The 26,840-nt window shown below is 37.4% G+C and overlaps 1 protein-coding gene across 3 annotated transcripts in view; it reads left to right on the top strand.

The window, feature by feature from the left end:
- Positions 1–26,840, top strand: part of KMT2E (lysine methyltransferase 2E) — a 55,411-nt gene continuing 28,571 nt past the window's right edge. For 2 of the 3 annotated variants that reach the window (XM_031059047.1, XM_005423519.2), the window contains exons 1-5: positions 1–138; positions 8,659–8,715; positions 18,104–18,288; positions 24,900–25,011; positions 25,383–25,612. In XM_031059047.1, coding sequence (XP_030914907.1) covers positions 18,218–18,288; positions 24,900–25,011; positions 25,383–25,612 — 413 coding nt within the window. In that variant the 5' untranslated portion in view covers positions 1–138; positions 8,659–8,715; positions 18,104–18,217. The remainder of the gene's footprint in view (positions 139–8,658; positions 8,716–18,103; positions 18,289–24,899; positions 25,012–25,382; positions 25,613–26,840) is intronic. The other variant, XM_014308027.1, reaches the window with a different exon arrangement.

Genomic DNA, 26,840 nt, shown 5'->3' with positions numbered 1-26,840 from the left:
TTTCTTTTACTATAGCTTGCTGAGGGCTGAGTCCTGCCTAGGGTAGGGATATCCGCAGTGGGGCTGTTGCATTGTTTTGATTGGGATAGAGAAGGGGCTCAGCTGAGGGGTCCTGCTGCTGGCCTGTGACCATTACAGGTGAGTCTTTGGTTATTACCAGCATATTCTGCTGTGGGTGCTTGGGGGGAGGGGGGGGTGGAAAAAGAGAGTAAAATGCGACGGGAATGTCTCATTAGCTTCGTTGTGAGTATAACTCCTTCCCACCCTGAAATGTGTTTAATTTCTGTTTAAGTTGCCTTGAATTTCCTTTTCCTTTTGTGGGGTTTGGTTAAAAAATGGCAGACTGTCGCTATATCTTATGAATATGGCGGGTTACTGTAACTGGAGGAGCTGAGGAGAATTTTTTGGCAGTTACGCCAGATTTATGCATTATGCTTGGAAAATGAGCCAAAAGGAGCTATTATGTGACAACATAGGCTTCCTTGGGCTGGCGGTTTTCAGAACGGGTTTGTGCGTTATTGGGACTGCGTATTGAGTTTTACGAAGCTTGGGGAAGCCTATTCTTTTCCTCCATCCTGTATATTTTTGCTTTGTGGTACTAAAATGGCTCGTTATAGGCCTAATCTCTTTGCCTTCCACACCCCCGCCTCCCTGCCTGCCTCCCTGTTAATATCTCCGCTTCGTGGTGTAACCTGGACAAACGGAGAGCTGTCCCCAGGAGTTTCTGTGCCAATTTAAAAGGGGATCATTCTCCCCACCCCCTTTCTCGAGGCTGTAAGTAGTTGGACTGGTGCACCCCTTTCTCGCTTTAGTTTCTGCAGCCAGTGTTCGTGTTCCCTGGGTGGCATATTTCATTCTCTTTCCTGAAGCAGTAAGTGGCGGTGGGTTCGACCGTATTGCTGCAGACACTGGGGAAGAGAAACAAACGGTTCACTGTGTACTACTAAATAGGGTAGAGAAACATAATATAGCCTGCTTATAAAGGTCCTGTATTCCCCCATACTCGGCTATTAGGGAACGTGCGGTGTCTGAAAGCCCTGAGGTCCCTAAAATGCTACATACTACGTGTCGTCAAAAGCAGAAGTTCAGTGCTGCATCTAGATTTACGAATGTTTTAGTCTGTTTATTTACAGTAGCTTAAAGGAATAATAACGAAGCATTTTCGTTACTCAGGGTTGAGATCAGAGAACAGCGGGAGATATCCATGGCAGTACTTGCAATGCATGATTAATTGGTTATTATCACTATACTTTTGAAGTTACTTTTTAAAAATGTGGAGCAAATTTATTAATTTCCCTCTTTTGTCCTTTAGAGATTCTAAAAATGGCGGCCTCAGGCTGATGTTGTGGTAATCTAATCAGCTCGGGTCCTCCACACCCCATGCAGTGCGTTTGTCTGCAGCATATTAGTGTCTTACTATGTTAAAATGAAAAGGCTGTTCCCTTCAAATAACGTACAAAACAGCTCTTGACTTTACTGCGATTTAAAAATGCTGTGTTCCAGCTGATTAATTTTATTGGTTATGTGTGTGAAAGGCAAGTGAACGAGACCACTCTTGTCGGGGAGAAGGGGGGTGGAAAGAGGCAACAGACTCAAGCAGCTCCTTCGAGGGGTGTGTATGTGGTGCTGTAAGGTAATCTGTATGTCGGTTTGGTAAATTGGAAAGGCTCCTGCGTTTGTGATCGATACGGTACAGCTGTCTGTCCTACTAACGACATAAAATCAGTAATATTTATCAACGAGAGAGTCGTGGATTACGGTCAGTAAGACAGTCAGCTAAATTCTTTGTGGAAACACATTTGTGAACGTCACGTTCATCTTCCAGGAAATACCTGCACTGGACCTCGGTGTAGTAATTCCATATATTCATAGTTAGAGAACACAGAATGAACTTAAGGGAATAATGCACACGACATTATATCCTGTTACTTTATTTAAAGACACAGAATTTCTTCTGCTGCCATGTAATTTTGGCATTACATTTTTTTCTTCAATTTATTTTGTATATTGCTATATAAATTGTATATGTGCTAATACACATACAAGTCCTGAGGGAAGGTGCGATTCGTAATGTCTAATTTTTTTCCTAAATGAAATATGAACCATTTAGTATCACCACTATAAATATGTTTGAGTGGGGGGAAGGGAGGTCACAAGGATTCATTATTTGGTAGTTGGTGTAGTGTACTCTGATACATACTATAGCAGCTGCAAATTGTATGTTTTAAGCAACAATAACAAAAAATAAGTTTTCACCTTTTTTTTAATGCCTGTCTTTAGTCTTGTCCTTTAAATTAATGAGATATGAATTCCTATTTCAGTATAGCTTTAGAACCTTCTAGATTTAAGAAATCAAAAGTGAGGTATTGAAGTGGCAAAACTGTCTTCAATCTCTGATGAATTTTAATTTGAATACCATTTAGAAGCACTGATGTAGGATTTAAGGTATACTTGAACAGTAAGATAGACTTTTAGGGTATTGTTAATGCATGCCTTTAGTGTGTTTTGAGGCCAAAGGCTGAATGATTTCATTAATTCTTCAGTAATGCATGCTCCCATCATCTTTATTTATGTAAATACAATTTTTTCTTCTAAGCCATGTCTTATTCTCTCTTTTTAAAAGTACATGAAAAAGACAAAGAATATATGGGCCTTTATGAACACCTTTTGCGTTTTTCTTTCCTTGCCTTCAGTTGAAAGCTCCTGTTCCTGATGCTATACAGTGTGCACCTCTTCATGGCTTCTGTCATGTTCTGTCATGTTCTCAATCAGACATCTGATTGACAATTAGAGGAAAATAACCTTGTACACTTTACAAAAAGTGTTTGGGGGAGGGTAATGAAATAAACAAAAAAACCACCTAATTTTCAAATTTTACAGTTTATTTTATGCACTAAGAACCTCTTGGGAATTTAGTGATCTTCCAGAGTTTTCCTGTATGAGTTTTAATGACTCAGTTTGCCTTCGTGACTCAGTTTCTCCATTTGTATAAACGGATCTGTGATTTGTTTTAAGGAGATGAGACTGCAAAATAAATTCTACCTTTATTTTTTAACTCCATTGATGTTTTCATTTGTATATTCATAAAGAATGAAATACCCCCCCACCCCCAAAACTAATACAAGATTCTTGAAAGAAGGAAGGTCTGAAATCTAAATTCCTTCTTTTTTAAGACACGTTTCTTTTGCACAAACATTGTGTCACAAATGCAATAATATGGATTGTAGTTATGAATCCATTTATGTATCTTAAAGTTTTTCATATCTAAAGGAGAAATTTGCTTAATTGTCACTTAGGCTTTTGGGTGAGTGTTTTTGCCGTCTGGGAAATTCCAGAGGGGAAATAATACTGACTCTTTAGACTAAATCTAGGGTAAGTTTCTCTTAGTAACCTCTTCAGGTTACTTTGGGGTAATGCAACTCCTGATTTCTCTTGGACAGTTTCAGCATACACAAGTATTAAAGTTCTGCTGGAAAGCAGCAGAAATACAGAAGTCATTGTCACTCTGAAGGCTGAAGTGTTTCTCCAGTTCTGTTCTTGGTTTGACTAAGGACAGTCTTAATTTTGCATGCATGCTAATACTAATTTTAGTAAGGACTATTTTTGGGACTGAGTTAAGGAGTGGTGTATGTAATTGTAGAATCATGGTATTGTTCTAACTAGATTAATGTAAATGAAGATTTAATGAAAGTATTTTGCTGTTGTCATGTGACATTCTAACAAAATATAGTGGGAGGGGTATAGATGGGTGAAGATACAAAATAGAATCCAATTCAGACTTCTGCAGAGATCCTAAAGAAGTGCATCTATGTTATTTGCCTCATGACTTCTATACAAGTGAGCATTTGTGAATCTCTCAAAACCAGATTTTGTTGGACAGTGTTTTTTCAACAGGTACACTGTTTAAGTGTTTCCACTGTGCAGATAGTTCTGATTTATTGCTGAGAGTGACACTTAAGGCATCTCTGGGGGAAAAAAAATTTCTACAGATGAGAAATGTGGATTAGAGAAAAAATCCTTAATTCTTTGCTTCCGAATTCTGGATAATTTAAAATATTAATTGTAATGGTCTTTTGAACAGTGCAAAATGGATATTTCTATCTACTTCAGTGTTCACATTTTCTTAGTAACAGAAGAGTTGTACCCACAAGACCTAATCTCTTTGAGGATCCAAAATTCTGCTCATGACCTTCACATTACAGAAAAAACCTGCTGTAGTTGTGTTCAAAGAAAAACTGCTGTTAACCTTTAAGGCATAACAAACAAGTACTTAAAAGAAACCTTTTCAAGGTTTCATATACTTGCTAGGAGATACTGCGATTATATTTATTTCCTTTTGCAGATCTTAATGTAATAATGAAACAGGCAGGATTTAAGCTGTGTTGGTTGTTAGAAAATTTTAATAAGACCTGTGAAGACAGTTAGTTTTATTGCATAGAGTATATTTTTTTAACATGACTGACCTAAGTGGTTTTGTATCTTAATTTTCAAAATTAAAATCTAGGTAAGAACTATAGTAAATCAGTGTCCATTCAAGTTATGTGTTTGAAAAGTGAATGTGAAGAATATATTATAGTAGCACACAGATTGCATCATGTTCAAGTAGAGTATGTTTGTTACTTTTGCTTATTGTATTACCAGAGTGCTACCTCTTGTTTCATGTGATAGTTCATGCACTGCTGAGATGGAGATCCAGTGCTGTAAAACCTATGTGAGACTTTAAAGGGACCAGCAATTTTGCAAATCAGGCATTTCCAAAATAGTGTTGTTCGTAGTCTGAGAGTTTAAAATTAGCACTTGGATAGTTTAGGTACTAAAATTTCATATTGCAGGCTCAGGTTAAGGAAAGCTTTTTTATTTTATTCTCATTTGTAGTTGTGCTTTTTGTATTTTATGCCATCATAATCTAGGTAATCATTCACTTTTGTATCTTCATCACAAAAGTAAATTGCCTTCAAGTTCAAAGACAAGATGATAAGACTAAATTTTAATGACATTATTGTACTTTATATTGCAACTTAAGAAGGAAGCCATATAATCTGTTGTTGGCCTCCTTATCATATAATGGTGTGGAGTTGGAAGGGACCTTCAAAACCACTTTGTTCCTGCGCCCGTGCCATGGGCAGGGACGCCTTCCACTAGACCAGGGTGCTCAAAGCCTCATCAAAGTCTGGCCTTGAACTTCCAGGAATGGGACATGTGCTGCTTCCCTGCCCAACGGGTTTGTAGTGCCTCAGCACCCTCACTGTGAAGGATTTCTTCCTACCATCAAATCTAAATCTCTCATCTTTCAGTTTAAAACTGTTTCCCCCTTGTCCTATTACTATCTACTCATGTAAAAAGTCACTCTCCCTCTTTTTTATAAGCGCCTTCTAGGTACTGAAAGGTTTCATTAAGGCATTTGGAGCCTTCTCTTCTCCAGGCTGAATAACCCTGTTCTCTGAGCCTTTGTAGGAGAGGTGCTTAGGCCTCTGGATTATCCCTGTGACCTCCTCTGGATCTGCTCTAACAGATCCACTTCTTTCTTGTGTTGCAGACCCCAGAGCTTGACAAAGAACTGCAGATGGCATTTCTTGAGAGTGGAGTAGAGGGGCAGAATCACCTCCCTTGAGCTGCTGCCCACACTGCTTTTGATGCAGCCCAGGGCATGGTTGACTTTGTGAGCTGAGTGCACACTGTGACTTGTGTCGTGCTGCTCATAAACCGGCACCTGCCAGCCTCTGTCCTCCTCAGGGCTCTTTCTCCACCCATTCTCTGGCCAGCCTGCACTTGTGCTTCCCGGACACAGGTGCAGCACCTTGCATTTGGCTCTGTTGAACTTTGTGAGGTTCACACAGGCTCACCTCTCAAGCCTGTCAGGGTCCCTCTGGATGATATCCCTTCCCTCCAGCACATTGGCCACACCTCAGAGCTTCATGTCATTGACAGACTTGCTGAGAATGTGTTTAATCTGTGTCCCCAACAAAGATTTTAAACAGGCATGGTCCCACTTCCAGTTCGTGAGGAATGCCACTCATCACTTGTCTGCACTTTGAGCTTGACAGCTTTTGCAGCTTGTACAAGTGCAACCATGCAGCCAGTTCCTTATTCACCAAATGGTCCATCCATCACTTCATGTGTCTCTCCGTTTCAGAGTTAAAGATGTGCAGAACAGCTATTTATCAGTCACAGAAACTGATAAAACTAATAGCCTGTATTTGACACTCTAGAATTTAAACTTTTATGTAGAATGGTAGATGTGGGTCTTTTTCCTTGAGGAGTTCTGAATATTTAAATTTGTTTGGTGTTCATTACTTTTTAACTCTTCCAAATTGGTAGGACTGAAGATACTTTTGACAGTTGGTGATGCTCTTAGCTTGCCTTGGGTAGACAGAGGGACCTAACTTCTAATTAGAATGGGTATAATGGGCCTGAGTTTAAAACTGTATCACAAAACAGATGATAGTCAAGTCTAGATGGTTAATCCTGTTTTAACGATTGGTTTAAAGAAAATTTTATAATAAGGAGTGGTTTTAGTCAGTTCTGCTTAAACTGAAGACTTGAGAATTACAGCAACATATATATAACTTTTGAGGAAGGTACAGAGTGATTACATGTCTCTTTTGGTTTCCAAACCTATCATTCTAGAACTGTAAAAGAAACATGAATACTTTATATATAATTCATAAACAATACAATAGTTATTTTGCTGGTGATAAAGGGTGAGGTTCCTCCCTCAAATGCCTTACCAAGTGATTCCACTGATTTTTTTTCTTTTGCTTAGGATAGGAACGTTTGATGCGAATCTTTAGTATCTTTAATATTATGAAGGATTTTTATGAATGGCTGTGTTGTGGGGTTCTTTTAAATGCTTGTTCCTTGTCTTACTTTCCAGTGATATCTTTTGTGCTGAAAGCCAAAAGCCAACTCTGCTTTTTGTTCCCTTCTGTGTGGCAGTAGTAGTGAAAATTTAAGCTGTTTATTGAGCTTCCATCACTGGGCAGAATTTCTTTGCTTGTTTAAAAATGAGGTATTTTATGTCTCTGTTACTAAAATTGAAAAATGTACTGAAGCCTCCATTGAAAACACAAAGCTATAGATTGAAAATGCATGGAATGGAAATTTCTTAACTCAAATAATTCAGTTTTGCAAAATAATTGTAGTTGAAAATAAATTCAATTTTGTTTTCTTGAAAGTCGGAAGGATCTTTTGATGGTACACTTCTGTAATTTTTTGTGTCCTTGAACATGAAATAGTCCCTCCATCTGTTCTCTCATTTTTTCTTGCCAGTATCCTCCCCAAGTTTTTGTAAAGAACATTGATATACTGCCAAATTGTGATGAAAAGATATAGTCCAGGTTGAACTGTAGTTAATGGAGTTCTTCTAACTGCCAGAAAGAAGTAGAAGTTTGTATTTGAAAGAATGTGACTTTCTGATTTGCTTGTGTTTTGATTCCTAGGCACAGGTGTAGCATTTGGGTGAATGTCTACAAATTGCTTCTATGAGTAAAAGTAGAAGCACTGTTGAACTATTTAGGTAAATCAAATGTCTTGAATAAAAAAGAGGAGCTAGTTTTTGAAATCTGTGTAAGTGAAAACATATCAAAACAAAAATACGCTTAGCTGAAGTCAGATTTGAAATAAATAAAAAGAATTTACTTCTTCTGTAGTAGGTAGCTAATAATTACAGTAGACTCCCAAGTCTTACTGAGCAGATAGAAAAAATTAATTAGCTTATTTGGGATCTTGAAACCCACAAAATATTTATAGTGTTGAAGGCAATGTCAATATTTATTTTTAGCCACCTTTTTTTCACCCCAAAATCTGTGCTTGTTGGGAGGAATATTGGTGACTGGATTGCCATGAGGTATACTGTTATATTTAATAAAAAATAAATAGACTTAGCCCATACAGTTGTAGATGTGAATTTGGGTATTCTTACAGAATGTGGACTGTATATACTTGCAGAAAGCCTTTATTTTTTAGGATGTTTGTCAAGAATAATAATGTAAGATAACAGATAAAATGTTTCCATTGAGAGTAATTGCTAAGTCACATACAGGCAGTTTGTCTAAGTTTAATCAACAGCTTTTTATCATTTTGTGCTAGATGGAGAAATACTCATTTGTAGTAAAATAGGTGGTGCAAAAAAAATGACACAAAGCCAAGATATTTTTACTGGGAAACTACTTTATTAATGTTCCTAGCCTTTGAATTTTTCTTTAAAGGCATTTTACATTTTTCAGTGATAGACTATAACAGGCTAATGTTAGGTAGATAATATATACTTCTCCAGACAATATGCAATATTGCTATGAAAAAATAATTTTACACCTCTTCATGTGCTGTAGTTGTTTTGTATTTTACATTTTCTTGGCTCTCCAGCTCAAATAATTGATGGGTTTTGAATGGCTAGGACTTGTTTGAGTAATTTGTTTTCAGAAGTATAGCAGATGTTTAGTAAACTTACTGACATCAAGCAATTGGCAGTTAATTTTCAATCCTGGGTTTTGAGTTCTGCAAATAGAAAATCTAAAATCTGTAAGCGTGGTGTGTGTTAGTATATCTCTGTTTACTGTTTCTTTAATCAATTTCTGTTCAATAAACTAATCCTTATTCTCTCTGTAACTGCTTTTACCTTTATTTCCCTTCTACCACTCATTCTTTTTCTCTTCCTAGTCCCATATTTTGTCTAACTTCCACTGAGAGAAGAAAAGGAGTGAAGAGAGAGAAGAGGTAAGGTCAAGCCTTCGTGTTTAAGGGACTAGCATAAATATTTGAGGAGGAGACCTTGCTTTCACTCACAGGAGTAAGCAAGAGCAGCACTGTTGGGCCAGCTAGTAAAGGAAGATAGCTCATGTCTGGTGGAAAGCAGCTTTGGTGTGTAGCAGAGGCTTGGCTGAACTGGCAGACTGACTCTTGGTTTGTGCTCACAAGCATGGCTTGCTTTGTGCAGGCTGGAGTCTGTAGTGCGTGCTATGACCTGTGTACCAAGGAAAACCTTGTGATGTGATGGAAACTCAAATTTTTTATGCATCTTGGATACCATGAAAGAGGCAAGGGTTTTGTTTTCCTGTTTTCGAAAGACTGAAGTCTGACCAATTCATAAAGTTTGGTTGTCATTCCAAACGATACTGTTTTTATTGAATGTCTTTATTGAATGTAAAATCCTGCATTTGTCTCAGGGTGTTCATAAGCTGAATCGGGTTGCCCAGAGAAGTTGTGGATGTCCCATCACTGGAAGTGTTGAAGCCCAGGTTGGATGGGGACCCTGAGCAACCTGGTAGCAGAGGTGTCCCTGCTTATGGCAGGGATGTTGGAACTGGGTCATCTTTCAGGTCACTTCAAACCCAAGCCATTCTGTGCTTCTGTGCTAGTAAATTTTGCTTATTGGCCCTATTTTAAAAGCATAGTTGGAGGAGGAGTCTTACTTTGTAGTTGGTTGTAGTAACAGTGTTTCTTAAATAAGGTGGTCTAATGATTAAGTAGGTCTGTGTCAGTACAACCAATAATGTGATAAAACAGAAATTTGACAGGGCTAGGAACTTGGTAGCCTTGAGCACTCTGAAGCTCACTGAAAATCCGAGAGGAGATGGAGGCAGCTATGAGCAGTGTCCTGTGAGAAACAGGGAGAGGAAGCATAATGATTTTAGCTGTTTTCTGTCATGTGTGACTTCAAACCAGGCACAGCAAGTACTTTTTGAGGTTTTGTCTGTCTGACAGGGTACATGAGAAGGGTTAGATGGATATGAGTATTGACAATGTGTAGGTGACCCTGAACAGCATAGGAGGATATTGAGGGGCTTGTGAGTGAGGCTAGAAGCAGTTAATAGTGATAAGGAAGAAAATACTGCTGAGAGGGATATAGAGAACATTAAATAAGTGGGAATGTTTGAGCATATGCTCCAAATACCAGATTTCTTCTAGAACAAGTTGTTTCTTCTATATGATTTGCAAGACTTGGTCATTAATTGGTCTTAATTTGTATATTTGAGTGTGCCTAGTGTGTCTTATTTTTCCTAATCCCCTTTTTTTTGTTTCAGCACAAATTAGAGCTAAGCAAAATTATCTGTTAGGTTACCATAGAAAGCAGCAAAGAGTAGCAAAGGTCTGAATTTGGACTTGCAGTTGTTTCTAAGTCTGTGCAGTTCTTACTGCAATGGTGTAACATCTGGAAGTTGGATATCCATCCTAATCTCTTAGGAAATCTGTACAGTTATGGAGCATGTTAGGGGAAACAGAGAAAACTTAACTTCTAAGATTAGTCATTTATTCATGTATTCTGCTTCTAGGTCTGATTAAAGGCATGTTACCTCCTGAGAAACAGACAGCAATGAATAAATATTGATTACTTTATACACGTATTTTATGGTATGTGTATATATGCTGCTTATTTTTCCATATTTGTGTGTTGATACAAGTGTATACATATACACACGGGCACAGTATAGTTCATTATTTGAATGATACCTAAAGCATGCCATTAAAATGCCAATGTCTCTTGCTAATTTTAAAAATAATCTAATTTCTTGTTGGACTTGTATGCTCAGAGCAGTAGTAGAAAGCAGCAGTTTAGAAAAACATGATTTTATTTAATGAAACCTTCTTTAAATCTTCCCTCCTATTCCTTTCCAATTAAAAAGAAAGTTAAAAAAATCAAGCCCAGCAAACAAACAGAACCCAGCACACACCTCCCAAACCAAAAACAAACAAAAAAATTCCAAAGGAGGGAAAAATCTGTAGGTAGGAAAGCCAAGTAGTAAAGCTTAGTTTGTTGGCCTTGTGACAGTTCAGGACATTAGTTTTCACTCTGTGTTTGTGGAGCCTGACGAACAATTGATGGTTGCATTTTTAGTTAGATTTCTACTGTATAGATTGTGCCAGGGCATAGGTCTGTCACCTTTCTTGTGGATTTCTTGTGGTCAAGGGTGGTTCCCATGACCATGCGTTAAAATTATTGGCCTGTAAATCTGAAGGAAAGTATGACAAGAATTGCTTTTGCTCATGATTGCAAAATGTGTGTACACATATGATGTAATTGGAGGGAGGAGGAGAATGTTTAGATTGCATTCTCAAGAAATGCAGCTCACGCATAGAAGATGCATGCTGAGGTAATAAAATGCAGTAAAACAGAATACTAACTTTTGGTCATCTGTTACCTGAGATGACTTTGTATAAACAAGTAACAATAAGGTATGCAGGAGTCAGCAGAGGTCTGAAAGCAGTAATACAATCTTGGAAATCTTTGCATCTTGCCTGAAAGGCCTTATTGATATGGGAAACAGTAATTAGTTTTGTAGTGGTCCTTTGTGACTTTGGAGCTAACCTGGACTCACAGTAGTGTGAATTTTCTAGTGGGAGCAAATGGAAATTAAGAGTAGAACACTTGTACATTCAAATTGACCTGAAGTTACAACCAGGTTAGCATTGCGTGCTGGTTAAACCGAAAGGTCTTGCTTAACTCAAGACTGTCATGGTTGTGTGTTTTAACACTGATTTATTTTTTATCTGTAAATCTTGTAACTCTTCTTCCTTGGTCAGTACTTGAGTGGAAAATTGACTGTTTCAGCAATTTCATTTGTTGCTTCAAGTTGGTTCCCTTAAGATTTGTACACATCTCGTGAAAATGAGCCTTCATATATACTGTGTGTATTCTGATACTTAATATTGCTTCAGGAAATGGTTATTAATTTCTTGCCTGGATTTAAAGGTGTGAGGGAAGGGGTTTACCAATACTCAGAGTTTAGCAAAAGGGAACCTCTTCTGTCCTTGTGTTGAGGGGAAATAAGCTCTTCGTAAGCATGAGGTGAACTGTCCATTGCTGGGTGAATTGGGAAACAATGAAACTTTTTAGGTGTTGGGGGGGCGGGGACTGACAATTATTCCTGGCCCTTTCAGGTACTCAATTTACTACAGTGGGAAAGTTACCACTTTCACCTTTTATGTATTTTGTAATATACATTTCAAGTTACATAATTTTGCTTTTAAGGAAAGATCGTTGTCATATGTAGATAGGTTAGAAGGTTTTGATTAATTTTTCTTCAACTCTAGATATGTGGATTTTGTATATAGACCTTGTGAAAATACAGAGTATAGAGATGGTAATTTGGTTACTATATAAATACTTCTGTAGTGACATGAGTTAAGGACTTCATGGTGAAGTTGTATGCATCAGTATAAAATCTAAATAATTATTTATCTTAAACCAGCACTGTTGTGTCTAATGGAATGGCCTGATTACAGGCTAATTAGAATTATATTTTTCTCCTTAAACCTCTGTGTTTAGGGAGATACTGGTAATTTGCTTTGCAGAGCTGTTCTCTGATGAAATCTCCCAAATATTGAAACATCTAAACCATCTAATAACTACTTTTTATCTTGTAATTGTTGATGGGTGATGACTGCAGAGAAAAATGTTGAAGAACTTTACATGTATACAAAATTCATAAAAACAGGAACAAAAAGATTTAGTGTTTTTATAATACCTAGTCATGTGAGAAACTTGAACTGATCTAGCAACCCATGCACTTAAGTTAGTGTAGTCTTCTGTGTATGTGGGAAAATTCTTATATTTGAGATAGGATATAATTTAACTGTAAGCTTAATTCCATGTTCCACTTACGTCCCTTTATAAACTATAAAACAAATGTTAAGTTTCAAGTTGCTTTGAATCTGTTCCTAACTTCCATAGTAAATGTATTTTTTCTAACTTCTGTATACTTTTTGTATTTGTCACATGACAACAGAATCTGGAAATTGTTCATGGGAAGGAAAAAACAAAGAACAGTGACACTGTCTGTAAAAAGTTGTCACATGTGAAGAATAGCAGAAACAGCTTTTATTAATATTTTTTCCTCTTTGGTTTTTGTAGTATTAGATGTAAACATTGTTTAAACCCCCCCCCAACAAACTAGAAACCCTCATCATATAATAATAATATTACTGTAAGTATTATAAGTAGTAATGGTGTCTTGATATGTTAATGTCTCTAGGATTTTTTTTATGTTTAAGACAAATAAATTGTTACTGGTGTTGCCACCATGTCTTACTGATTTTTATGAAAAGTTTTATATGTGCATCTAGACGAGAGCTTTAGTATTCTTAGGTGTACAGCTTAGGGTCTAGCAGGTTTAACTCTACTGATGTAATTTCAGGAGATCACACCCTTACCTTCTGATTCAAGAGCTGAGCTGTCTATATTTGGGGATTTTTCCTCCTTTCTGTACCAGTGGCAAAGTTAAGTTTTTTCTCCTGATGACAAGTGATCTTAGCAGGACATGAGAGAAAGGAAACCTGTGGTCTCTGCTAGACCACAGAATAATGTTGTTTTAGTGGAATACCTCAGGGATAATGTATGAGTTACTTCCTGTTCTTTAAAGCATAAATTGTGTTCTCTGTACAAAGCCACAGAGATTAATATTTTGGAATGCATTGCACTCTTATACTTCTGATTTTTGAGTACAATTAATTTAGACAAAAAAGGGTCCTGGTGTCATAAACAAAGTGGATCATAAGAAATATGGTGAGGCTTCAGGTGTTTTAGACTTGATTCAGCTGTTGAGTCAAAAAGCTCCTGTGTGTTCTCTAGAGACAAAGAGAAGTGCCATTTAAAGTGTAAATCAGTATGAGTGAATGGTGAAGTGTGATGGGTGTGAAGAGGTTGATCTTGCACAAGATAAATGTTTTAACCAGAGATTTGTCTGGGTTTTAAGATGAACACTTTATTATTAGGGCAAGATAAACCTTTTTACTGCAACTAAATAAAAGCAAAATTTATTTGAATAAGGGACGTCTTTTTTCTCCTATAATAAAGCTGTAGGGTGATTATGGGAAAATTTGGTGAATTTAAGAAATTGCTGAAATGCTTTCAGAGCTTAGAGTGTACTATTACTAATGGAGTAGACTATAACAAAATTGTTGTTAATTAAGGTACAATAGATGAGCCCCTTCGCCCAGTAAAGAGCTGATCAATGAACTTTGGATCAGCAGTTTTTATATGGTGGCTTTTAACTCTGTGACCCTGAAATTAACTGGAATAACCAGTGTGGTCTTCCTGTCTTTCAAATTCATGTACTGCTTGAAGAAAGACTTTCTTAAACAGTAAGTTGTGGAAATGAATGTACCTATGAAAACAGTTTCTTAAAGGCCATGGATGACAGAACTCTGACAGTTTGTCAGAACTCTGTCAGTTTGTCAGAGTTCTGAAAGAATAATACTTGAAATAGGTGGATACTTGCAGGAGTTGGAAACTACCAAATCATGACAGCAGATAGTATTTTATGACTCATCTGAAATACCAAGCTTCGAAGGATAAGCAATCTCTTCATAGATAAAATTCCCCAGTGGTTGTGTTACTTTCTTTCTGAACTTATAAAAATACTGGGAATATTAGTATGTGATGACAATGCTTCTGATTCTGACATGGCGGAAAATAATTATTTTCCATCATTCCAAATTTAACATCACTGTAGGGATCATAATTGGATGGCCTATATATAAGGTCACAGTTTTGTTTAATAAGTGGGTGTAGTGTTATTATTTTATCCTAGATCTCCCCCCACTCTCATTACGGGCATTTGTTGAGGATGGCTACTCATAAATAATGAGCAATGTTTGTTTGAATTAGCTTGGTCATTGGCCGTGACTGCCTTCATTCTTCCATACTGAACTATAGGCAAAGGAAGAGCTTTAGAGACTTGTATGCGTGTGATGAAGAAGGTGGTAAAAACCAGTGAGTTAGTATTGCAATCATATTCCACTTCCTTTTAGATAAAACATCTGTTTAATGATCTTCAGGCAAAAAAACCTTGATTCCTCAAGTTTCTCACCTTACTCAGTGTAGATCAGGTTATTAGAATTTTTTCCTGAATTCTGACAAAGCTATATTTGAATAACTTGCCATAGGGCAGGAAGTCAGTTTTGGTTGAGTCCCCCTCTTTATTTGTTGGGTTTTTTGTTGTTGTTGGTTTTTTTTCTTAGCGTGAATGGTGGTATATTTTGATTGTCATGAATGGGGTGTGCATTAGCCATTGATTTTCAATCTATATGTAGCTATAAAACATGCATGGCTCTTCTTTTTCTGCATTATGTTTTAGAAAAGCCCCAAATATCACTTGATTATCAGATTTGGTAAGCAGATCTTTTCTGTGTTGACAGCGGAGGTCTCTTGAATCTCTGATGATTGGGTAGTCTCAGTTGTTTTATGTGAGTTTGGAGATGTCACAACCCATGAGACAGCTTTCTAAATGTGTTCCTCACTTCCATCAGTCTCCAGGGCATTTTTGCCTGTGTTATTTTACAGCTGATGCTCTACCTGGTCAGAAGTGTTTAAAGAAAATGTTTTAAGAAAAACCACACCACTCACAAAATCAAGTTTAAGTGCAAGAAACGCCTTTCTAAGTGAGGATCTTGATCCCAGACAATGTTGTCTAATATGTCTTTTAGACCTACATTGAACCACTAAAGCTGTTTTTTCAGAATTACTTAATAACAGGCATAAAGTAAAAACTCCATTCTGCTGATGATTTGGTAGCATAGGTCACTCTGCAGGGGGTACTGGAACAGCAATTAACCCTGGACTAGCTGATTTACCTGGATTTAGAATATTCATGGTTTCTTTAAAGTTATTGGTAAATTTTTTACTTTTTCAGAAGATGGGGACTAAATATGAGTTGATGTTTCCTTTCAGTTGAAGGTACAGCCATTCAGGATTCTGCCCTATGAGTAGAGTTAGCTATATGGTGAGAAAATGAGTGCTCACTTAAACTGTTAGAGGGGCTTATGGTTTTTTCAACCCTTCTACTGAAAAAAGTCTATACCTGCTTTTGATTTGACATATTTTTCTTGCTACTTATTCTTGAAAATAATATATTTTTCTTATTTTTTTTTTGCATAGCTAGTGATGCAGTTTGTTACTTGTAGTATTTAGTAAGAAAACATTCAGTATTTAAATGAGGAAAGCAAAATATTCCAATGACTACTTGGCCCAAGAGCTTTCTAGCTCATAGTATTTGGTATCTCACATAATAGGACCAAAACACACCTTTTGCTGTCTAGAAGGAGAGTGAACTAGCTGTAGGTTTAGGCACTTCAGACATCTTGGCATGCTCTTAAGGTAATTGCCAGTCTTCACTAGTGTTAAAAAATTTAGGCAGTGAGATGAAGACTTGCTGCCATCTCATACTTTAGAGATGTCTTGTACATGCCACTTTGTCATCTTGAAGGTGCTGACCTAATCAGTAAAACAAGACAATTCCGTTTCAATTCACAGTGTTTATCTGAAGTCCATTTCTCACCGGGGGCCTGCGCTTTCTGTCCGTGTAGTGTTTGGCAAGGATAACATGTTGAAATGAAGTTCAGCCACGATAGGTGCCGGATTCTACACCTGGAATGGGGCAGCCATGGATGTATGGACAGACTGGGAATGAGAGGCTGGAAAGCAGCAGCCACAGCAAGGGACCTGGGGGGCCCTAGTCCTGGTTAGCTGAACATGAACCAGCAGTGCCTTGGCAGCTGGGAGGGCCACCCATGTCCAGGGGGTATCAGGCACAGCATCACCAGCTGGGCTAGAGAGGGGATTGTCTTGCTCTGCAATGAGGCGGCCTCATCTCGAGTGCTGGGGGCTGTTTTGGGCCCCGCACTATATAAAAGACATTAAACTATTAGAGAATGCCCAAAGCTGGTGAAGGACCTTGAGGAGAAGCCATATGAGGAGTGGCTGAGGTCACTTGGTCTGTTCAGCCCGGAGGAGACTGAGGGGAGACCTCACTGCAGTTACAACTTCTTCATGCGGGGAAGAGGAGGGACAGACACTGATCTCTTCTCTGTGGTAACCAGTGACAGGACCCGAGGGAGTGACCTGAAGTTGTGTTGGGGGAGGTTTAGGTTCAGCATTAGGAGAAGGTTCTTCCCTCAGAGGGTGGTTGGGCTCTGAACAGGCTCCCCAGGGCAGTGGTCACAGCCTGACAGAGCTCAAGTGTTTGTACAGTGCTCTCAGGTGCATGGGGTGACTCTTGGGAATGGTGCAGTGCATGGCCAGGAGTTGGTCTTGATGATCGTCATGGGTTCCTTCAAACTCAGCACATTCTGTGGTTCTGTGAAAATACATTGATCTCAAAATTATTGTGCTCATGTAGACATCAGCTAAGATACAACATTTTGTGGTATGAGAGGAGTGTCTTTATTAGGCACAGTATGTGTTTCATTGCAAAGTGGTTTGTGGTCTTGCAACTTTGACATTTTGGTAAGGGTTTGCAATTATTCATTATGTAACTACTGAAGGTACTGGGCTATTTTATTTAAATTACCTAGTCTTGTGTAAAACCTGGTCTACCTTTTGCCTTTTAAAACCTTTTAGTGTATAAAAGTACATTAATTTACTAATCTGTGAATAGCTGAGAGCTGTTCACATTGGGTGTTCTGCCCTATGTAGTAAGGGAAGAGGGGGACTGGTAGTAACTGTCATACAGGTTGGATCCTACAATCACCCGTGTGAGTCAAGCAGATTGTAGTTTGCTCTGCAGTTAAAAACTAATACTGATTATTTTTATTTTACTCCTTTAAAAAAATCACTTCCAAAAGTGGTACTGAACAGGCACAGTATCTTCTAATGGTGATTTATTAAAATGGAAAATGTTTCCTATCATTATTGTGAATTATTAGAATTATTTTGTTTTTTAAAAAATACTACGTGGCAGTTAAGAAATTAGGTTTGTTTTTTTTTAAGTGCAAAACAAAAGAGAACAGTGCTGGCTAAGACTTGGTTGCAAATTCTCTAACTAGGTTTCTGTTGAAAGGTACAGCAACCAAGCTTTGACAACAGAGGACCAGTCTCTGGCACTTCCCTGATTGTGCTGGGGTTTCTAATTAGAAATTTGAATGATTGTTCATTTGTAATGTATTCAAGTTCGGGTGTTAAGATCACCACACTCTTTAAAGAAGTTTATTTGCAGTTAATTTTAGAGAAGATTGAATGTTCTCCTTTTGCTTGTGTAAAATACAACTAGTGAAGTAATTGTGACAGATATAAATGGCAAATTTTAAAAATAAAATACATTATGTAATATTGCCTGGGTTTAAAATGAACTGACTTAATCTCCTGCATGTTGTGTTCTGTTTTTGACAGGGTTTGTGGATGCACTTAGATGTTTGCAATGAGCACTGTGGCTGGCATGCCCCAGTGTTTTGGATACCAATGCATAGGACTCCGTAGTAATCGAATTTATCAGAAACGAACGTCATGAGCATAGTGATCCCATTGGGGGTTGACACAGCAGATACTTCTTATTTGGAAATGGCTGCAGGCTCAGAGTAAGTATGTGAACATAATTTGTAAGTGCTCTTACTTATTTTTTAATTAATTTTTTCTTTCATGACCGTGTTTGAATAGAGTTGGAGAAAACTTAAGAGTTTCCCTAGTTTTGTTCAATTTTTAATTACTTAAATTAATAACTGTCACTTCATTCTTATGTCAGTTTGTTCCACTTTAGGGGGAGCAAAGGAGAGAAGCTAAATGTTTCTACGAATGCATGTTTTTCTTGCTTATCAGACTGACAAATAAAGATGCTGCTTGGTTTACTTCTCATCCTTCAAATACTTTGCCATTTCAGTTTCCTTTTTAACTGCACATAAATTTTTTTTTTTTACTTTGCACATTAGGAAGATAAAATAATTTGGTGCATTAAACTGCAAGAAAGTAGTAGTAATCAAGACAAGGGTGCATTCCTTAATGAAAATTGAAGGCCTAGCTGAAATGCTGATAACATGTCTTCACAAAGCTATTTCTAATTGTAAAGCTAGTAGAAAATCATTTAGTGACTGTGTATAAAGGGTTACAAAAGAGCCAGTGAAATCATGCATTCAGTAAACTCTGGCTTTGCACCAAATATTGTAGTGTAGTGAGTTTTTGGGTTTTGGAGGATTGGGAAGGGTGACTTGTGGGGTTATTTTTTTTAGGGTTTGGGGGGAGCTGTTGTTTGCGTGTGTGGTTTTTTGTGTTGTGGTTCTTTTCAATTTTTTTCCCCCCTAGTCTCCTGTACAGTATTGATGGGCTAAGGTTTTGGAATCGTTGATCTCTGACTGGATACGTTTCTTGTCAAACAAACCTTTCTCTGTGTGTAGCACACAGAATGTTTAAGAAGCAAGTGGTTTTTCTTCCAAACTTTGAAGGAAAGTTTTAGGAGAACACTAGAACAGCTTTTTAAAGGGATGTTTCTCTACTGTGCTTCCAGGTATATATGAGGCTGTTCTAGGTTTGTGCTGTTTATTTGAAGAGAACCAAGAATTCACAATTCAAAATTTTTTCTTACATTAAATTTTTAAAGTTGTTTTATCTTTTCATATTAAAAGTACTCTTAACCTTGGTGCAGAAAATTTTTTAACTGTAGTGAACCATTCACATTTCTTTTCATTCTTTTCCTGTGCTTTTCTTTTATGTTTAGAGAGGGTCATGATTCCTGAGGTTGCTGACATTCCTTGCAGACACAGCATGTCATGCTGAAATTAAAATAAATAAATTTAGTTGTCAGTATAAACAAGATAGAGTTCACAGTGTGTTATTTGCTTGATACTGTGGCAGAGCGACCCAGTTAGGAGCTGCTTTTCTTCAGCTGTTAAGTGGCTGTTACCATTTAGATTAATTCTTGTCATCTCTGCTGTACTCACACTGAAATGTGTGCAGTTGCATGATTGGCGTACGCTGATTTAAAAGCCATGTCACTGTCACAAGAAGTGTGACACAAAGGTGTGTCCCTAATCTACCAGCTTGCACGGTTGTAAACCTTTGCTATCACAATCCATGTGGCTTAGTCTTTGTTCTTGTACATTTTCTTCCAGAGGGGTAGCATGTTGGATGTGGAGTGTATTAGTAACAGTCCTAGAGGGTCTTTGAGCAAGTTCTGGGGCTTTCCCAGGAGGGAGGAGCTTGAATTTTTCCACTGTGACTGGCAGGTCGGATATTGCTTCATCAGTTGCTGAAGCATGAGCAAACACAAGAATGGGGGAGTGGCAAACTTGATTATGCAGCAGAAGAAGCTTAGGGAAAAGCTCTTTGTGTAGTGCAGTCTCCTAGTGCTGAAATATTTTTCCTTATGTTTCGAACCAAGGCATAAGCCTGTTAAAAGAGGGGATATTTTATATGATTAATAGTTCCACATATTTTAATAATTGTAGCAAATAGCTGTGTATGGAGTAGCCTACTGAGAGGTTTAAGGATCTTAGAAATTGGGTGAAATAGTTTGTTTCTTATGTTACGTGTACTTAAGTGAGGTCTCCAGATAGATCTTCGTGTCATCGTAGTCAAAACACACATACTTGGCCTTTATGATCTTAGAAAAGATGGGGATTTGTGACTTCTTAGTGGTAAGGTCCTCATACTTGTAAGGAAAACAAGCCCTTTCTGAAGGTTCAAAATATTCTTCCTGGCTTCAGAGAGTGCTTGTGGAGTTTAGAGTGTAAGTATAAGCTACACATTGGGAAATGCCATTGAGGGTACTGCTTTTCTGGTTATATCCGTACATGTTTTTTAGGGAGAAGGCCTGTATAATAAACCTCACAATCACAGTGTACAGATCACTGTGCTGAGTTCAATATCCAGGAGAAAACATTGGTGCAGTCTTACATACAGATAGTATCGGGCCAGCCTGTACTTGTAGGGCCTGCTACAAGGTGCTTAGGTAGCAGAACCCACTCCCTGCTAGAGAAGCAGTCCTTGGTTCTTGTTGTCTAGCTGTCAAATGTCTTTGGTTAGATGAAGTGTCTTGAAATAGAAAATTGTTGTTTCTCATACAAAATATATTGTATTCTTTTATCTGAGATGGCCTTCAGCTAGATACTGTTCAGGTATGCTGGTACAAACAGAAAACAAACCTAAATTCCTTGAAAATTAGACCTATCAAACTGTACTGTGGAAGGTGGATATTGCTGAGAGATTGCATTTGGAGTTCAGACAAATGTTCGGGAAGTACTCGTAGTATGCTTAGCTCACAGCCTAAAGCTTGGATACCCCATCTGTCTTTGAGCATTTTAGTGAGATTTTGTTTCCTGCTTGAATATCTATATATTTATGGAAGTGGTTGATGGCCCCAAATTCTAACTGACTGTATTTTGGGTATTAGTCAAAAATTGTGTGCTTTTTTTTCCTTTTCGTTTTCCTTTTTTTTTTTTTTAATTTATTACTAAATGGTCAGAAACAAAACAATGTTTAAGAGGAGTGGAGTGGGGGAGATGATGTTTTAGAGACAAATTGGCTTCCTTTGAATCATTGCAGGTTGATTTCTTTAGTACAGGTTAGCTAACTATAAAAGTGTAGTGACTGAGGTTTTGTAAATTAACTCGTCTCCCGTGTTGCTTTTGGTTTCTCTCTAATGCCATCTGCTGGCAACATGCAGAATGTTTTGTTTCCATTTTAGATATGAGCAGTAGGAAGTGACTCAGAACATGAAGTTGTTTCACTTGCTAAATGAAACTTCCCTCAAGGCTTTTTTTTTTAATATGGGCATCTTTGCTTTTTTAACTGATTTTAGAAGATACTATATTTCTGTTTTCAAGGTACAGGAATGTCTTAAATCACTGCAGCCCAAGAGCATGTGGAAAGCTTTTGTGTAGAGCTTTTTTGTTACGTTCCCAGTGAACATTTTGCACAAATTTGAATTGCGGCTCACAATGCTTAACAAGTATATATGATATTTTAGCAAAATGTGGTCAGTTTATCGCAGTAATGTTTGTTTTTTAAGGAAATAATATTAACATTTTGATCAAGCTTCATATATACTGTGTTGTAATACAAACATTGTCGTTTGGATGAAAACCAAAAATACAATAAATATCTTTTAGTTACGCAGTAAGACAGCAGTTGTTTGAGGTGAAGCTGAAAAATGTGGTATGATCAGAGGGCTGACAGTCTTAGTACCTCAGTCTCTGACAGAATTGGCTAATGTCCAAAAATACAAGCAAGGAAAGCCTTACAGTGTTTTCACAGCTCTGGATGCTTACGTGTTTTCCTCCTGAAAACTTGCTTTCTGGGATGGCTGTAAGAATGCCAGTGGTGAAATGAGGGGGTGATTGTCTATAGTACAGTAGTTAGTGCCTTGCTGCTTGAGCCCTGGTACTTGAGCTCAAAAAACGTAAAACTTGATTTTTAAATTAGGTAGCATCTCATGCTTTAATCATCTGTACAATTAAATATTTTACCAAGAGGCATTTCTTCTCAAAGCTGTACAATTCTGAGATGCCTATTTCAGAAGAAGGGTTTGACCTTTGAACAGACAGGAGTATAGAGGGCATCTTTTCTGTTTGAGGTCATGCACATGGTTGGCAAAACCAGGAGTGATAAGGAAATCAGTAACCTGTTTGTCAAAGTTGATTTTGTCTGTGTTCTCTGGAAGAATGGTGCTCATTCTGTACTGGTTTATGGCATCTATATCACTTTCCTGTTGACTGTAAAGGAAATCTATGATGGTTAATTTCTAGCTTAAGTGAATGCTCTTGGAGATCCTTCCCATAGTCCTTGGTTTCTTCCCCACTTCCCCAGCCCAGTGCAGTGGGTAAATGGAACAGTAACAGTTACATTCAGAGCTCTGGTGAGCGTCTGTTATAATTGAAAGTAATGTCTGTGCCTGGATAAGTATTTAAAAAAGGTTTTACTGAAAGCTGATTGTGCTCCAAATTTTTTAATACTTGCCTTTCTGTATCACCTGATTTTGCTCCCACCATTTTTCTGGTTTTCCTTGTTCAAGTTAAGATGTGACTTTTTCTTAGTAACATTGTTCTCTGAATCTGTTTTATGAGTGTTAAAACAGTTGGTGATAAATGAATGTTTCTGGAAGCTTTACACTTTTGCTTCCCACCACTGTTATGCCTCTAAATATTAAATTTTGTTCTCTTAAGTGGTTTATAAATGGCTGGAATAATAAGAAATGGATGTAGGGTGTTGGATGTATTGTCTTGCCTCAAATCTTAAAAGGGACCTGGACTATCTTTTTGACTCTGTAGTCAGATGATGAAATACACAACCTCTTTTTTTAGGACACTTTCATTCTGGTATCTTTCACTGAATGTTCCTGTGTTTAAGTAGCTGGTATTTAGGTCATAGTAATACTTATTTTTAATGAAGGAAACTCTGCTAAATTAATCCAGGATGGACTGTACCAGAATCCCCTCCTGCTGTCCTTAGTAAGCCTTCCTGCTCTGAAAACAGAGTATTTTTCAGCAAGACCTAGCTTGAGCATTGAACACAGAGTGGATAAGAGTACCCATGCTACTGCTTGTCCCACTTAGAAAATGGGGAGGAGTAGCAGTAGAAGCAATGCAGTGGTCAAGACATCCTTGTTCCTGGAGAAGCTAATTTCTGCCATAGTCATGATGGATGTGTAGCTAATGCCTCATTCACTGGCATTTTAGCTGGCTGGGTCGTCACAAGGATTACTGGAGCGCAGAAAAGGTGTGTGATTACTGCACAAATGTGTTGTTAAATAGGTAAAAGCAAATTGGTTGGAAAGGCACAGTTTTTTAATCTTTTGTCTTTATTTTAGTAATGAGATTAAGTTCTAAGCTGTTTCTAAAAGCTAATTATAACAAACTCCAAATAAAATGGTATTTTCAAGTCATGAAAGAGCGTAAGAGTAACAGGATTTTTCTGCATTTATGAGGTAACAAAGAGCAAGTGCTGTCAGATTTGGTTTGTCTTACGCTAGTCAGAAGCTGTATTTTTAACATTAGTACTTCACATGATTTTTGTGCTCACATGTTTGTTCACTCTTCCAAAAAAAGGCAGCTGATGACTGTTGGAGACAGTAATCTTTTTAATTTTTTTTTTCTTTGGACTCTAGAAACTAAAGCCCTCCCCCAGAAGTGCTTTTAACTAGTTTCTTCTTGAACAATTTTATCATTGGGGTAGTAACCTCACATGGGAAAAAGCTCTTAAGAAGAAATGGGCCACCAAACCCATTAGTAGGACACTTTCAGAGAGATGTGAAAATACCGCATTTTGTTCAGAAAGTTAATGATTAATTATATCTTTTCAAAAAAGTAACAAATGTAGGTGTCTGGTGTCCTTTTAAAACAAATAGTATTGCTTCATGGCACAGCAAAAAAGCCTCTATTAATGTGTAAGAAAAAATCCCATCAGTATCTGTTTTAATTTAAGATTCAGAAACGCCGAGTTTATTTTAAAAATTAGCTCAAAATTGAACCAGACCTGATTTGTAATGTGAATCAAGTCCACTTCAGTTCTAAATGTTGATGGTTTGTGGTGCCTTTTTTTTTTGTTTAAAATAAACCCTGCTTTAGTAACCTGGATTAATTTGTCTTAGTGTTATTAAATCATATGGTGCAGTGAAAAAACTGCAAGTTATCTCAGTCATGCACACATGAACAACTGCTCAAGAAAGGCCATGAAGGTGTAATTTTTTGTGCTCAAATAGATCTTCCTGTTCTAGTATTCCTTTATCTTCCTTGTTTTGTATTGTGGTTTAGTGCATATAAGCCATAGTTTGTATATTGAAAAAGGCGCTGCCTTTGATACAAAACCTAGTCTTGCAAATTGTTATCACCTTTTTCTTTCTGTTTAAAGAGAACTCAATAGAAACTGCCTTGTTTAGATAATTAGCCCTAGTTAGATTTCTGCCGGTAGGAGCAGTCAGTGCCGTGGTGCCCCGCCAGTGCCGCTGCGTGTCGCTGCAGGGCTCGATGGTCGTGCAGCCCCCGGAACGCAGCATCGGTCCTCGGGCAGAATTCCCTTCGGCGGCTTCTGTTACCGCTCAGTGAGGGGCCACCGGCGCTTGCGAGTTTGTTACTGCCCCCATACGCTGCTTTAAACAGAATTAGCTGGAGTTAATTAGAAGTTGTGCAGCAAGTACCTCCAATTTATTAATATAAATTACATAGTAATTGCATTTGTTGTTCTTCTGTCTTTTGCCTTGCAGACCAGAATCTGTAGAAGCTAGCCCTGTGGTAGTTGAAAAATCGAACAGTTATCCACACCAGTTGTATACCAGTGGCTCGCATTCACACAGTTACATTGGTTTGCCCTATGCAGTAAGTTTTGTGCAAAGTATTCTGTACATAATACCTTATGTAAAAATATACTGGTTTTATCTGGAAAAACTGATTCATGCTTATCTTTCTTTATCTTACTGGGTCTGTTGGAAGCAGAACATAATGCACTTAAACGTACAACATAGTTGAGAAGTTAGAAAATAAGATTAAATTGGGATATAAAATATAAATATTTTAAAATATAAATACAAAATTTAAAATATATCAAATTAGGATATAAAATATAAACTTTTAACCTTTTACTACAAGATTAAGAAGCCTGAAGTGCTTTGCCAAATGAATTCTTACATTTTGGTTTGAATAACCATCAGTGTATGAGCATTTAAAATTACCTTTTCGCAAAATTCTAGGACCATAACTATGGTGCTCGGCCTCCTCCAACGCCTCCAGCTTCTCCTCCTCCATCAGTGCTTATAAGCAAGAATGAAGTAGGCATATTTACCACTCCCAACTTTGATGAAACCTCCAGTGCTACTACCATCAGTACGTCAGAGGATGGAAGCTATGGAACAGATATTACCAGATGCATTTGTGGCTTTACACATGATGATGGATATATGATCTGTTGTGACAAATGCAGGTAATGCATATTAAAATAACTTAAAAAGTCAAAATTACTTAAGGCTGCACTGAAAGTAAATGTAACTAAATGGTGTTTTAATTATGATGAGTCACAAAAAATTTCCTTCCATGAAAAAAGTGCTTGACGGTTGTGTGTTTTTCTAATAGGCAACATAGTCAGTTAAGGCCAGTGATTATTTTATAATTTATTCTGGTCAGTCTTGACTACTCATGAATTTGGTCATGCGTTTGCTTGTGCATTGATGCTTAATAAGGGTATACCTTTTTTCCTTCTGAAAAGGATGTCTGTGGTACTCTGTCCCAAGTTATTTGTTAGTAGGGTAAAATGAAGACCTAGGCATTACTTAATGTGCGTGTACTGAGAAATAAAGCATCTTGGTGAATTATGTGTATCTAAATCAAAGAACTTGAAGGATGCAAAATTATGTGAAAGAAACTTCTTGAGTATTGGTTTCTCTGTGTGTGATCTTTCTGATTACTCTTCATTTTTCAAAGGATTTGGTTAATAAGTATGAAAAGACTAACTTAGATTCTTAGTGGAGAAGCTGAAGTTAAATGTTTAGACTTCTGAGTTTATGCTTAAGCACCTACTTGATCGCAGTATAATAAGAGACTGCTTTTGAATACTTGGAATTGGAAAAATAAGATCAGAAATTTTTAGAGCTAATAGACTTAACAGGAGAAGACAAATGTTGTGTTTCTACTCAATGTTAGCCTGTAATTTTTACATTTGGTTAATGAATGCTGCTGCATTTGTTAGATCTTTGTGTATAAAATAATAGTTGTAGCTAGTTAAAATACTAATTTGAGCTCCATTCTTCTGTCTGCTTATGTAACAAGCTTGTTAGTAATTTCTGATGGTCCTTAATTCTGATAATCTTGCTCATTATTTTGAAATGTATTAAGATGTTCTTCCAGCAGTGGAGTTGTAAGCAGTCACCAGTTAGGTAGAGTCTTTCTCCTTTGAAGGAGAGATTCTCTGTGAGGAGTTGGAATTTACCACAACTCTTTCCAAGTGGGAAGATAACTATTTTTGTGTCCCTTATCCTTCTAGCAATGTAGGGCTGAGTGTAAACTACTGTTTTAGGCTAGCCTTCAGTCTAGCAAGCAGCCTCTTCCCTGACTCTGGGAAGAAGTTAAAGCTCTTTCTATGCTATGCAACAGTATTACCAGTTTATAACAGGGTGTATAAAATTGTGTATTCATTTTTCTCTTAAAATATATAA

The sequence above is a fragment of the Geospiza fortis genome, unplaced genomic scaffold (genome assembly GCF_000277835.1).
Source record: "Geospiza fortis unplaced genomic scaffold, GeoFor_1.0 scaffold424, whole genome shotgun sequence".
NCBI classification, from domain to species: Eukaryota; Metazoa; Chordata; class Aves; order Passeriformes; family Thraupidae; genus Geospiza; species Geospiza fortis.
The sequence above is the reverse complement of the archived record's forward strand: the minus strand, read 5'-3'. Positions and strand labels throughout refer to the sequence as shown.